Genomic DNA, 12,763 nt, shown 5'->3' with positions numbered 1-12,763 from the left:
ACAAGCAAAGAAAACAACTAATGAGATTTCTGCACACACACACACACACACACACACACACACACACACATATATATATATCATCAATGAGCCTTTCAACTCAACACCATTAGCTACCACAATGTAGCATTAGAACACAGGAATGATGGTTGCTGGAAATGTTCCTCTGTACCCCTATGCATATATTCCATTAAAAATCAGCTAGAACAGTCATTTAACACATTAACAATGCCGAGACTCTATTTCTGATTCATTTAATGTTATCTTCATTTTTTAAGAAAGTCTTTCTTTCAAAAATAAGGACCTTTCTATGCGACCCCAAACTTTTGAACGATACTGTACATATTGATATTTTAAGTTTCAAGCAAATCAGAGGTGGCTGAAGCTGTGATTTGAGATAAAATAACACAAAAATAATGCGGAAAAGGAACAAACAGGAGCACAAAGATTCACCAGGAAGAAGGAAACGTTCTAATAAGCCGCACCAGGTTGATAATAATATGAATAATACAGCTCACTGTACGTGAGTCCCACGCACGGAGTGGGAGGGACCGAGGAGGACTCTGCAGATGATATGAGGTCAGTGCGCAGCGCCGTGCCTCACAAGTGACTCAGGTCTGGTGTGGTTACTGCTCACTGGAGGATTAAAGGTACGGTTTAGACTCAGTTTGGATATTTAACACAGATTTTAAGATTTCTGCTTCCTGTGTTTTGAATTTGTGTGTGCTTGTTTGTGAAACCAGCGTTTGGACGCAGTTTGTGTTCGCGCGTCATGATTAGATTTCACATAAATTCAGTGTTTTTAAAGTGTATTGTCGCAGTTTTTTAATCAATTTGCAAACAAAAGTCACCGAGTTAGGAAAAAAATAATCGATTTTATTGATTCATTTCGCTGTAGAAATGGATCAACACCGACCTCTTTACTTTCGTTTTCCCGCACTTGAGTTAAGTTTCGTTTCTGTCCGTGCAGTGTGATGATGGCGGCCATGGAGGATCCTCCGTTCTCTCTGCTGAGTCTGGAGGATGAGCTGACCTGCAGCATCTGTCTGAGCCCCTTCGACTGTCCGGTCACCATCCCATGTGGACACAACTTCTGCCAGGACTGTCTGCTGACCACCTGGAGGGACACCTACAGCTGCCCTCAGTGTCGGACCCTGTTCGCCACCAGACCGGAGCTGAAGAAGAACACGGTCCTCAGCACCGTGGTGGAAACGTTCAGGAGCCGAGCTGGAGGTCCGAAGGAAGAGCCGAGCAGAGCCGAGGAGGAGAAGAAGAAGGAGATGAAGGTCTGCTGCGATACGTGTATGGAGGCGGAGGCGGCGCAGACCTGCCTCACCTGTATGGCCTCTTTCTGCGAGGAGCACCTGCGGCCTCACCGGGAGAATCCCACCTTCCGGGTCCACCAGCTGAGCGAGCCTGTGGGCGACCTGTCGGAGCACATCTGCCCCGATCACCACAAGCTGATGGAGCTGTTCTGCAGCCAGCACGGCCGTCCGATCTGCAGCCTCTGTCTGCAGCAGGTCCACAGAGGATGTTCCTTCAGGAGCCCGGAGGAGCAGCGGAGCCTCCTTGAGGTCAGTGGGCACCTGCCAGCTTTAACCCTCCTGTTGTCTTAATTTACGGGCATCAGAAAATAATGTTTCCTTGTCTGAAAAAAATCCAAAAAAATCAGCAAAAAAAGGTTCCCAGATGTCTGAAAATTTGCAAATCCTTCAGGAAGAAAATTCCAATAATTGCTTCAAAGTTTCCCTTAAAAGTTTATTTTTTAAAAATCCACCAAATTTGGTAAGATAATTCTTGTAAATATTTTCCAAAAATTCTAAAAAAAATCTTCCAAAAACATAATAAAAAATATCTAAAGTGATTATGTATATATCAGTAAAACTTCCAATATTCTCTGTAAGAACATCTACAAAAAAAAAATCAACCAAAATCCAGCGAAAAATCACATTTCTTGTTTTTTTTGGCCAGTTTCTGGTTTGTTTTCAGTGAGGGCTGAGTAACCTGGGTGTACTGAAATACCCAGATGACCTCTGTCTTCCATAACTCCTGGTTTTAATCCTGTTTCAAGGGAGTGTTTCAGTGTCTGTAGCTTTAAATGAAGCTGAGCTACCATTGTCCCCACCCCTTTCAGGAAGAAGACTCTCTCTGTGTCTGTGATTGACAGCATGGAGGTCAATAGATGACCTCACAGCAGCCAACACAGACAAATATGAGACTTTCTATCACTCTCTTACTTTATTACTGAGGATCATTTTACATGGAAATGTCTCTAGAATTCACATCACAGCTGCATATGCCATCTTAATGGGCTGTATTTCATCCTTGCTCTGCTGTCCGACAACAGAAACAGAAAAATCTGTGAGAGCAGCTTTTTTGTGGATTCGGTTGTATTAAAATATAATTGCTGATCTGTGTGAGAGTCTGTCTGAGTTAACTGAACATATCATGTTTGTGTTTGCAGTCTGACCTCCGAACCAAATTGACTTTACTGGACGGGAAGATCACGAAGAACGAGACTGTAATAACTCAAATGACCGACACGCAGAGCAAGCTGAAGGTAAAACTCAGAGTTTCACTGTGTTATTCATGCAAAGGGAAAAAATGATAGTCAGTTTTTCATCGATTTATTGCACTTACATGTTGACATAAACTCACTGCTTTTGTTCACTGTTGTGCTACATTCTTGCTAATATTTGAAACTTTGCAGCAAAAACCAGACTTGATTTTTATTCACTATATTTGAGTGACAAAGCCTAAATGAAACTGCACCCAAAACACATCTGCTTATTGACAGACGATACATTTTTTTCAGTGTTCTGTAAACGCCTCACATGCAAACGAAAGTAGAAGGTGGTTAGTTGGTGGTGCACAGAGAAGCTTCAAGTCTCCACTCAGTTACTGCAGCTCAGGCAGGTGATTCACTGAAATCACTTATAAAAGAGTAAGATGAAGTGTTGTAATGTCAGATTTATCCACAGTTGGAACCAGTTGAGTTAATCGAAATGCACTATGTTCTGTGAATATTCCATTTTAAGTGTCAATATGTTCATTCAATTGTGGGAAGCAAAAATCTTTATATCCAATTATTGTGTGTGTGTGTTTTTTTTACTAAGTCTTCCTTTTCAGTGTTTCTCTCCTGGTTCTCGCTAATTCTGCTGTGGACATGTAGAGCCTGGATGTTAAACGAACTCTGTGTCTTGTAAATAAAATTTAAAAAAAAGAAAAAAATTCACCTTGAAATCAGAGTATATTCTAGTTGGTCTGTTTTAGGTCAGTCATGAAAAATGAGAACCTCGCAGGTTTTCTTCTTGTATGAAGCAGAAAAAAAAAGTTGTTGCGTCTTACTTCCCATTGCAATGTCGCTACTGAAACAATATATCATGTAGCCCTAATTATTAATATTTTTCTGCTATTCCGGTAAAAAAAAAAAAAATCAACAAAACAAAGAATATTGTGTGGGTGAAGCTCGTAAAGGGGCACCGTGGTAAAGACTTTATGTGAAGCCTAACAATCTTCGACATGGATCAGCTAGAAGAGTGTTTCTGTGTTCCTGTGGCACATATCCAGTGTGACCTGTTGTCTATTATAAACTAATCAATTATACTTTGATAATTTTTCATTTATTAGGAAAATAAATTACTAAAATTGTTTGTGTGACAGCAGACGTAAAGGATTGATCTTCGGTTCTCTCCGATACAGATTAGTTAAAAGTTGGATCCCTTGTTACAATGATCTAAAGCATTTTTTTTTAAAAAAATCAAATCAGCTCTCTCCCCTGCTTCTGTTTACTTTAATTCATTCAACCTTTATTTAACCTCTTGAGCACATTGAAGGACAAAGGCCTCATCTGAAATGTGGCCGAGTAAAGAATGAAAGATGTCGGCACACAAATGAACTCAGACAACAACAAACAACATGTTCCCATTCAAAGTTAGTAAAATAAAAACATTAGTTAGAGCGGTTAAATTTTAAAGACAAATAAATAAACTGAAACGAGCTGTTGTAAGTTAAGTGGGAGGACTTTTTTTAAAAAGTACTTTAAATGGTTTTGCAACCAAGTGCAGATGCACAGGGAATATAAATGAATAGAACAGTTTTTACTGAGATTTTTCAAGCTCCAAGTCCTGTTTACTGTTCATTTAATGACTTTTGGATGCTGTCATGACCTTCCCCAGGACTCGGCGACCAAGAAGAAGCAGTCTTTGATGGCTGAGTACCAGCAGATCCGGGATATGTTGGCCCGAGACGAGCGCGATGCTCTGAACGCTGTGGACCGAGAGGTGGAGAGCGGTCAGACCAAACTCAGGCTTCTCGTGAAGAAGTTCGCCGAGAACGTCGACAACATGAACAAGGCAAAAGATGACATCCACGGTCTGCTGACTCAGTCCAGAAGCCTGACCTTCCTGCAGGTAAGACTGCTGTGATGAGTTCACACATCTGCATTAGCAATGGTAGCATGACTCTGGAACAGTAGTAATAGTAGTAGTAGTAATACATCCATTTAAAGTATCTGGAAACTGGTTTGAATCTGTGAAGAGATCGCTTCCTGAAGAGTTGGAGGACAAAATCCACATTTTGGTATGTTCAGCCAAAGCTAACATCACATTTACGCAGAGTTAGTCAATCATTGGTTCTGTTTAGTCTGAATTTCTCTAATGTTTGCAGGGGAAAGGTAGATCTAACAAAAGGCAGGTGAAAATAACCGGAAAGGGCTATCACCACAGAATGTTCCGTTTCAGTCAATATTGACAATTGACTGTTTTTAAGTGCCTATTTCTAAGGAGAAAAAAGACTTATCTTGAATTTAACCACTTCATCCTATTAATAAAGGTACACTTGTGATCATTTTAGTGTTAACACACCAAAATGAATAAATGTACATACATAAATAAAAAATAACGATGAAGAAATCCTCCCACCTTAAACCCCATAAAACAAAGAAAGCAAGTAAAGCCCAGTGAGTCCAGCTGGTCTGGACCCTACATCGGCCTCCAACAAAACATACGATAACCATCTCCCAGTGCGGAACACATGCCTTTAATTTACCTATCCTTGACTGTGTACAGGAATAAATATGATCAGTGCTACCAATTTAGTTCGCTTCAAACAAGTCGTAACTTCAGGTAGAGAAATTATATTTCTATAAATTATGTTGTTATATTCTGATTTACTATTAGAAATATTATACCTAACAAAGTGTTCATATGTCAAGCTTAAAACTGATATTTTACCAAAATCCATTTATTTCATGTGTTTCAACTAATTGTATGTCTAAAAAAAATACACTGTTTGCTGTAATCAGATTCTGTAAAACAAAATGCAAAAAATCTGCAACCATCACGGTGATTCTGAAACCATTAGTTACTCAGCTGTGATCAAAAATTCTGGGACTTTTTCAGCTGAACTGAGTAAAAAACTTAAAGAGAAAAATAGCAATAATAAGGCTCTTCTGTAAGTTTGTTTGGATGTAGCAGAGCAGAGCATTAATCAAAAACATGGTGTTCCTCTTTTCACAGGCTTCATTTAACCTTCCTGAGGCGGTGAAGTTCGACCCTTACAGCCCTCGAATCAACCTGGACTCCAAGAAGGTGCTGGCAGGTCAAGCCTTCGCCGTGGCCCTGAAGGACCATCTGACGGAGATCCTCAAACAGCCTGTCGAGAACAGACTACCACTGCCTAAACAAGGTGAATATACAAGTGCATCTTTGAACAGGAGGTTTTTATGGTTGAAGACGCTCTGAGAAAGAACAGCAAAGAAACTCTGTCCAATTTTGTTGCAGAAATTGACACAGATGCTTGTGCACCTGGTGAGTTGTTTCATGTGGGGATTGATGGAAACTGAAGCCCAGTCAGAGCTTTTGTTTGGAAATTCTCCTGCATTTTGGTGCCAATTAAAAAAACTTTCTACTAACGTTTTACTAACTTTTTAAGCTACTACTACTAACTAATAGACTAATTAGCGTAACTGTTTACATTAACTGAGGGGTCATTCTGTCTCTGATTTGCTTGAAAGCTTAATAGAATAAAGTACAGATATTTAAAACGGTATCTATGAAATTTGAGCCTAATATATCAAATGCTTTCTGAAAAAATAAATCAGATCGGTCATGCAAAGTCCCACAATAAAATAATAATCAGAAACCACCTAGTGATATTTTCTGAGCCATATGTAGCTGTGTGTCACGATGTTTCAAAACATTTTTTATAAGGAAATACTTGATCACACAAATGGGGGAAAAAAAAGTTATTTTCAGTGAATTTTCGTAACTGATTGAGCTGCTCTGACAAATTGTACCGTTAAAAACTAAAAGATTGTTAGTATGATCAAAGTCGAACAGACTTCTGGAGTTTCACCGTGGTTCCTAAAATATCACCAAGAAAAATATCAGGTGTTTTTGTAATGTTTGCTCAAAGGTTGGACTTTTCATGACGGCAATTCAACCATAATAAAGAAATATTTGATCTACTTGTACAATACTGTGATTTTGAATCGATGACACGATGAGAAATTAATGGTTCCTGCAATATTTTAATTCAACTTCAAATGTCATTGTGCAGGGAAAAAGAAAAACACTGAAGTGGGATGGAGGACATTTATAAAATAATCTTGAAAGTAATTAATCTGAGAATTAAATCTAAAATTTCACATGCATCTTTAAAAATAACCTTACTTCATAGAATAAAAACTTGAGAGAAATCAAAGATGGCTGAGCAGAAATTATTCAACAGATTTAAGACTGAAATACCTTCAGGTAAAAAGACATTAACACAGTGTTGCATGTTCTCAGGTGAAAGACCAGTTTTTCCCTCTGGATTCAAACTTCCAAGCCCTGGAATTTCCCAGACATCTGGTATGTTCATCTGTCCAGCATGTTTTCTAACGTAAATCTAGTTTTTTAAATAAATATTCTATAAATGTGTATATATTTCACCTGTTGCTTTTTCAGAGCCTCAGTGGCCTCTGGGGCCTAACAAACCACCCCCAAGGTCCCACAGTCCAGGTCCTCAGTCCAAAACAGGCCAAAAGAAGAGACCACAAAGTAAGAAAATGTGACTTTTTATTTTACAGTGATACTGAAACTAACTAATTTCACTGCAGTGCATTGAATCTGAGATCCTAAATCCTACTAAATGTTTTCAATCAGCTACTAAATATCAGCAGTGGGGCCAACAACACTCATGTCTGCCAGAGTAGATTTCAGTTTTGATTTTAATACAATATCTCTATCCCGGCAACAGCTGTAGACACTTTGATAGTTATGCGTTATGTGTGAGAAATTGCATTTTGTTTTTTCTGTTATTTATTACATTCTAACTATGTCATACACTTCAGAAGACATTTCTCTCTCCGTCTTCATGGTTGTGCTGTTACGATAAGAGGTGCAGGACTTTATACTGCAGTGAAAATTGAGCCCACGGTGAGTAAAAATGTGACAGGAGTGTATTTAAGTGTCTTTATTTGCTCTTCAGAAACCAAAAAGCCCCAGACCAACGACGACAAGACAGGAAATAAGAATCAGGCCCATTCAATGGAAAACCTGCTGAACATCGATGGGAAAGATAAACCCAGAGGCCGAAATCCTGCAGCTGAGGCCAAAGAGAACCCAGGTAGGCACCAGATACCATTTCCCAGAGTTTTATCATTTTTAAAGGACCAACCTTCACTGCTTACTTGGTAACGATATTTATTTCATTCCTCTGGAGCAGCATAAGCAACACATTTTTTTTTTTTTTTTTTTTTTTACACATTTTTCATTGCTGAAGCTTGAATTCACTGTAAACATTCCCCATACAGGCAAACATATATTGTATGTATATATTTATATATTGTATATATTTCCTACATAGAACCAGAGATATGTCCAGTATCAGCATGGAGACAACAATGAATAACCATCCACAGTAGCTGTAAACAGACTGATATGCAGAATCAATGCTTTTTTTTAAATTTTCATTTATATTTCATCCGATTACAAATAACAGTTTCATCTTCTTCTGTTATAGAAACTGTGGACATTCCCCCTGACGTAAGTGCTGCTGCAAAAAGAACTGACCTTCTGAAATGTAAGTGCAGCTTTTTGGCACCTGGTTTTGATTGAGTTTCAGTCTTTTGATGGAAATGTGTTTTGGTTTTAATCAAATTTTAGTTGTTTTAGTCAGTAAAAACTAAATGCATTTCAGCATACACTGTAAAAAAATAAGTCCTGTCAGAAAAAGGACAATCTGGCAGCAAGGGGGTACAGCATCATGGTGATCCGGCTGTCCAGCATCAGTTACCATGGTGATCTAGCTGTCCAGCATCTGTTGCCATGGTGATCTCGCTGTGGAAACTCAGACTTCAGGCTTAATATCCTTCACTAACCCATTTTCTCACTTCCTGGTGCCGCCCACACTTGTCTTTTAGCATTTTTTTTTTTTAAAGCTTTCATCTGTGTTCTCTCCTTCCAGATGGCACTGTGCTCACTCTGGATCCGAGAACGGCTCATAAACGCATCGCGCTGAGTGAGGGCTTCACTAAGGCCGCCGTGTCCGACGACCACACAAACTACCCCGACTGCCCCGAGCGCTTCACCGTCTGCTCCCAGGTTCTCGCCTCTAAGGGCTTCTCTCGCGGACGGCACTACTGGGAGGTCCGGCTGAGCAGCAACAACTTCATCGGCATCGGCCTGGCCTACGGCACCATCGACCGCAAAGGCCCCACCAGCCGCCTGGGCCGCAACAACCAGTCCTGGTGCGTCGAGTGGTTCAACGTCAAGCTGTCAGCCTGGCACAACAGCAGTGAGACCGTGCTGGCCAATCCCAATCCGAAGCGCGTGGGCGTGCTGTTGGATTGCGAGGATGGTTTGGCCACTTTCTATAACGTGGCTGACCGGGCGTATCCATTCCATACCTTTGTGTTCCCCTTCGCTGAAGCCGTCTATCCAGCTTTCTGGATTTTCTCGAGTGGCTCTTCCATCACTTTGTGCAAGCTGCAGGGATGAGCAGCACAAACACACAGGCTTTTGTTGTCATTGCTAATGCTAATAATGTGAAAGGAAACTAAGCTGTTAATGAAGTACAGCTGCACAATATTGGAAAATACTGATATATTTTGCTTTTTGGAATTTGCAGAAATACTATAGTTTTTGCTAGATGGCTTAAAAATTCAATTAGGAAAATGTTCATTATTTTGTAGGGGAGTGAATGTGCACTGAAAATATACAATTATTTAAAAAGAAAAGCATGTCAAAAAAAAAGCATGGTGTGACACTGGCACATTAGTTTTTTCCTTTGCATAGCATTCAGAGCCAACTTTGCATTCATCATACGGAGCTTTGTGGTGCTGATTTAAATAGGCTAATCAGTTGGGTCGTGGGCTGTTTTTTTTTTCCCCTCCCTTTCTGTGACCAAACTATTTCCATACAACTGAAATCTTCCTTTTCAGAGTTTCTCCTTGTTCCTCGCTCATTTTGTTGTGCACGTGTGGAATCTGCATGCCAGCAAACTCTGCATTTTGTGAACAAATTTAAAAAGACGAGAAAGTGTGTGTATCCAGGAAGCTTTAACAGCTTTCTCCTGTAAGTTAGTCATGGAAAATAAGACTCATGCAAATTTTTTGTATGTAGCAGCAAAATTAGCTGGAACTATCTGCATTACAGCTATCAAAAACTTGTGTTTAATGTTTGGAAGAGGAAAAATGAAAACCTACATTGGCTAGAACCCCCCAGCTGTTTTTTTTGTCATCACGTGAAGTAGGAAAACCAGTGTTTCCTGTTCCATTTCCGGCTTTATCGCGTTGCCGACAGGTAAAACAATCATTGTCCCCACTAATAAAGCTCCTTGCAAGCTTTTTAGTCCCTTTCTAGTAGATCTGAGTCAAACCAAGAGAACCGAGCAGTCCAGTCTGAGAATTCTCCAGATTGAGGCATCACAGCAGGAACAGATGTGACGAGTTAGTGCTTATCATAGAATAAGTCATTAGCTGTTGTTGGTATCTTGTTGGCAGCACTTCAGAAAACACAGCAAAAACACTCCAACTTGTGTTTCTTAAGTGTTTCATAAGTGATTGTGATGCACTTACGTATTCCGATCACGTTATGATGGGCATTTCAAGATGAAATCCGTTTTTAACTCGTTTGCTGAAGGAATATACCAAAAAAAACAGCATGTTTTGGTGTGAAGATGCAGTACATTTACAGAAAGTAGCTTACAACAGTGGCTGGGTTTCAATCGTTTGAGATTTAATTCATTTTCTCACTGAATACTGTTCACTAATTACATGTGTGTGCAGCAGGGTGTTCCGTTTTACCTGTGCAGATTATTTATCATCACATGGTAATGAATGCATTTAGATGAAGAAGTGAATTTATCGCTGCAGTGTGGCAAGTTGTGTTACTGGAGTGTTGCACTGGGCGATACAGTGAAAATCACTATTTGAAGATGGGGAAAGTCAAAATCCTCCAGCAGTAGGTTCAAAATTTTAAAAACTTGCCCGGACTGCAAACTGATGAAGGATTTTTGAATTCTGCATATAAAATGTAGATTTCGGTCCGTTTGCTGATTCTGGAAGTTTCAAATCTTCTGTCTGGAGGAGATCCGTTATCAAAGAAATAACTTGTGCTTTTGTAAGTACTTTTCATGTATAGTAGCTGGCCAGAAATACGTTTGTTTCTCTGAAATCATTGTGATTGAACTCATGTTCATATGGAAGTTTCACTGTGATTATTGAATGTATTGTTTGCTCACTCCTTCAGTTCTATGACTGGTTTGTTTGATGGGACCAGAAGTCGTATAGACTTTGGTTTTACAGTTGTGGATTCTGAGTCAGAATAGAGAGAGGAGACAACATGCAGCAATGCTCCTTGGATAGATTTAAACCTGGGATCTTATGCTACATTGTGTGCTTCCTACAGATAAAACTCCATACGGTTTTATCTATAGTAGGCAGGCTGAACCAACAATTCATCACTGAGCTCTGCTGGCTTTTCATAAGGTGGAAGGAAGGTTGTGAGATGTATAATTATTTGTTGTGCGGTACGAATTTACCTGTAAAATGTGTTGCTGAATCACTGGTGGAGCTGCGTTGCTGCCATACATTGGCTATTAAGTGGTTGTATAAGATTTAAAGTACACACATTTTGCAGGAAAGTTGGGAAATTGCAAACTGTACAGGTGTCTACAAGGCAGCTGTGAAGTTAGCTGCTTTGTCATGGCTCTATTTGTTCTTTTTGACAAAGTTAGACTACGTACTAACTTCTGGAGCCTGACTGATTTACCTGGCAGTCGATATCATCCGCAGATGTTGGTCTGTATTGACATATATGTTGTCAGAGGTGAAAACGGTCTTCTACGGAATATAATCCAGAAAAAAAGATGTTTGGAGTAATTTGGAAACTGAGTCATGGTACAGTTTGTGCAGGAGAGCAGCCACAACTCCACTCAGCACTATCTGCAGCACATGCAGCAGAGTAAGGTGCGGAGTCTAGCTTTACCAATGACTAGTTTGTGAGACACATTGCTGAAAGGTTAATAGCAATGACCCAATCATTTCCCCTTTTCAGCACAAGTCTTAACATATTTATAGACAATCTTAGCTGATATATCGATATCAGAATTTCTTACTCCCTAAAGTCGGTATGGGCAACAAACATCCAGCATCGGTTGGGTTCTGCTAACTTCACTGTTAAAGAGGTTCACTGTTGCAGAGTGACCTCAGCGATAAGCCAAGGACGGTTCTGCAGTAAATACATCTCTGCAGTGTGTTTCTACCAAAGCAGCTCAGGTATGGAGCTTCATTATTGGGTTTTATGTCAATATTACTGTACCTGGTCTGAACCTGTTTGGTGAAATCTCCTGTTGCCATTGCATAGCATCGAAGGGAAGCTGTTGGGTTGGGACAGGAAGCTTTTTGAATCTATACAGATATTTTATGTAGCACAGTGATGCCTGGTTTTTCTCACTGCCGAGTCTTAATCACGTAATATTTGTATCAGAATTCAGGAAAATTTATGTTTGTTGACTCCATTGTAGATTCACCTGAATTTTAGTTTCTTGTTTTTTCCCTCAAATAATATTCAATACATTGATTTTTCCTCAAACCGTATATTGTCAGAAGATAATATCAAACCAGCCTCTATGTAAAGCTTCAGTGTTTAATGGTCTGGGAAATAATAAAAGCTTTTCTGCCTCAGACACTTGTCCTTTCTTTTTTTTGTAAGCCAAAAGTGATATAAAGGAGCAGATAAAATAAATTGCATCAGACAAATTTTACTGTCTCATCTACAGGTTAGTCTGGAATAGTCAGACCACTTTACAGAACTTTGTAGAATGGTCTGACTGCACCTCAGTATTATTCTGCGACAAGAACTGTCATTAAAATTGGTCATTTACCCCCAAAAAAGCAGGACTGCCTTATTGCATGTTGCTGCCTTGAGGTTGTTATTGCTTGGAATGCACAGATTAGAAAAGGTAGCATGTAAACAGCTGAAGAAGAGGAGAAAGCTGCATGACAGTATAGATCTGGTAAGTCAGACTACGTATAAATGACATCAGTATAAACCTCCATCACTGTAGATTCTTCAGATGTAACAACTGAAACAGATTTTTCCATGTTGCCCTCTGTGATTCTTTCAAAAAAATATTCTTCACAGGGTCAGTGTTTTTTTTTTTTTTTTTTTAGCAAATTGATCAAAGTTTCACATTTCCTCAGAATGTGTCTTAATTTTTCGTGTCAAGAGATAACAGAGGAAGTTCATTTCACCAAGACTGAATAACTCCTGTT

At 39.5% G+C, this 12,763-nt stretch overlaps 1 protein-coding gene across 2 annotated transcripts; it reads left to right on the top strand.

Moving 5' to 3' along the window:
- The first annotated feature begins 532 nt into the window (after positions 1 to 532).
- Positions 533 to 12,172, top strand: trim25 (tripartite motif containing 25). 2 transcript variants are annotated; one of them, XM_022193058.2, is made up of 11 exons: positions 533 to 650; positions 971 to 1,574; positions 2,465 to 2,560; positions 4,179 to 4,412; positions 5,520 to 5,688; positions 5,784 to 5,810; positions 6,792 to 6,854; positions 6,951 to 7,043; positions 7,474 to 7,611; positions 8,008 to 8,067; positions 8,452 to 12,172. In XM_022193058.2, exons 2-11 carry the CDS (start codon positions 975 to 977, stop codon positions 8,982 to 8,984), a joined length of 2,013 nt encoding a protein of 670 aa, XP_022048750.2. In that variant the 5' UTR covers positions 533 to 650; positions 971 to 974; the 3' UTR covers positions 8,985 to 12,172. The 2 variants fall into 2 exon arrangements, with proteins under 2 accessions (XP_022048750.2, XP_022048751.2); XM_022193059.2 differs by lacking the exon at positions 5,784 to 5,810.
- Positions 12,173 to 12,763: the final 591 nt, after the last annotated feature.

Source organism: Acanthochromis polyacanthus, chromosome 3, assembly GCF_021347895.1.
Source record: "Acanthochromis polyacanthus isolate Apoly-LR-REF ecotype Palm Island chromosome 3, KAUST_Apoly_ChrSc, whole genome shotgun sequence".
NCBI lineage: Eukaryota > Metazoa > Chordata > Actinopteri > Pomacentridae > Acanthochromis > Acanthochromis polyacanthus.
Note: the sequence above shows the minus strand (reverse complement) of the source record. Positions and strands in the feature narration are given on the sequence as shown.

Excerpts from the sequence above, each read along its gene's own strand:
- trim25 (XM_022193058.2), top strand. The coding sequence starts at position 975 with ATGATGGCGGCCATGGAGGATCCTCCGTTCTCTCTGCTGAGTCTGGAG. Across the intron at positions 5,811-6,791 it reads CACAGATGCTTGTGCACCTG|GTGAAAGACCAGTTTTTCCC; the intron begins GTGAGTTGTTTC and ends GCATGTTCTCAG. Across the intron at positions 7,612-8,007 it reads TGAGGCCAAAGAGAACCCAG|AAACTGTGGACATTCCCCCT; the intron begins GTAGGCACCAGA and ends CTTCTGTTATAG.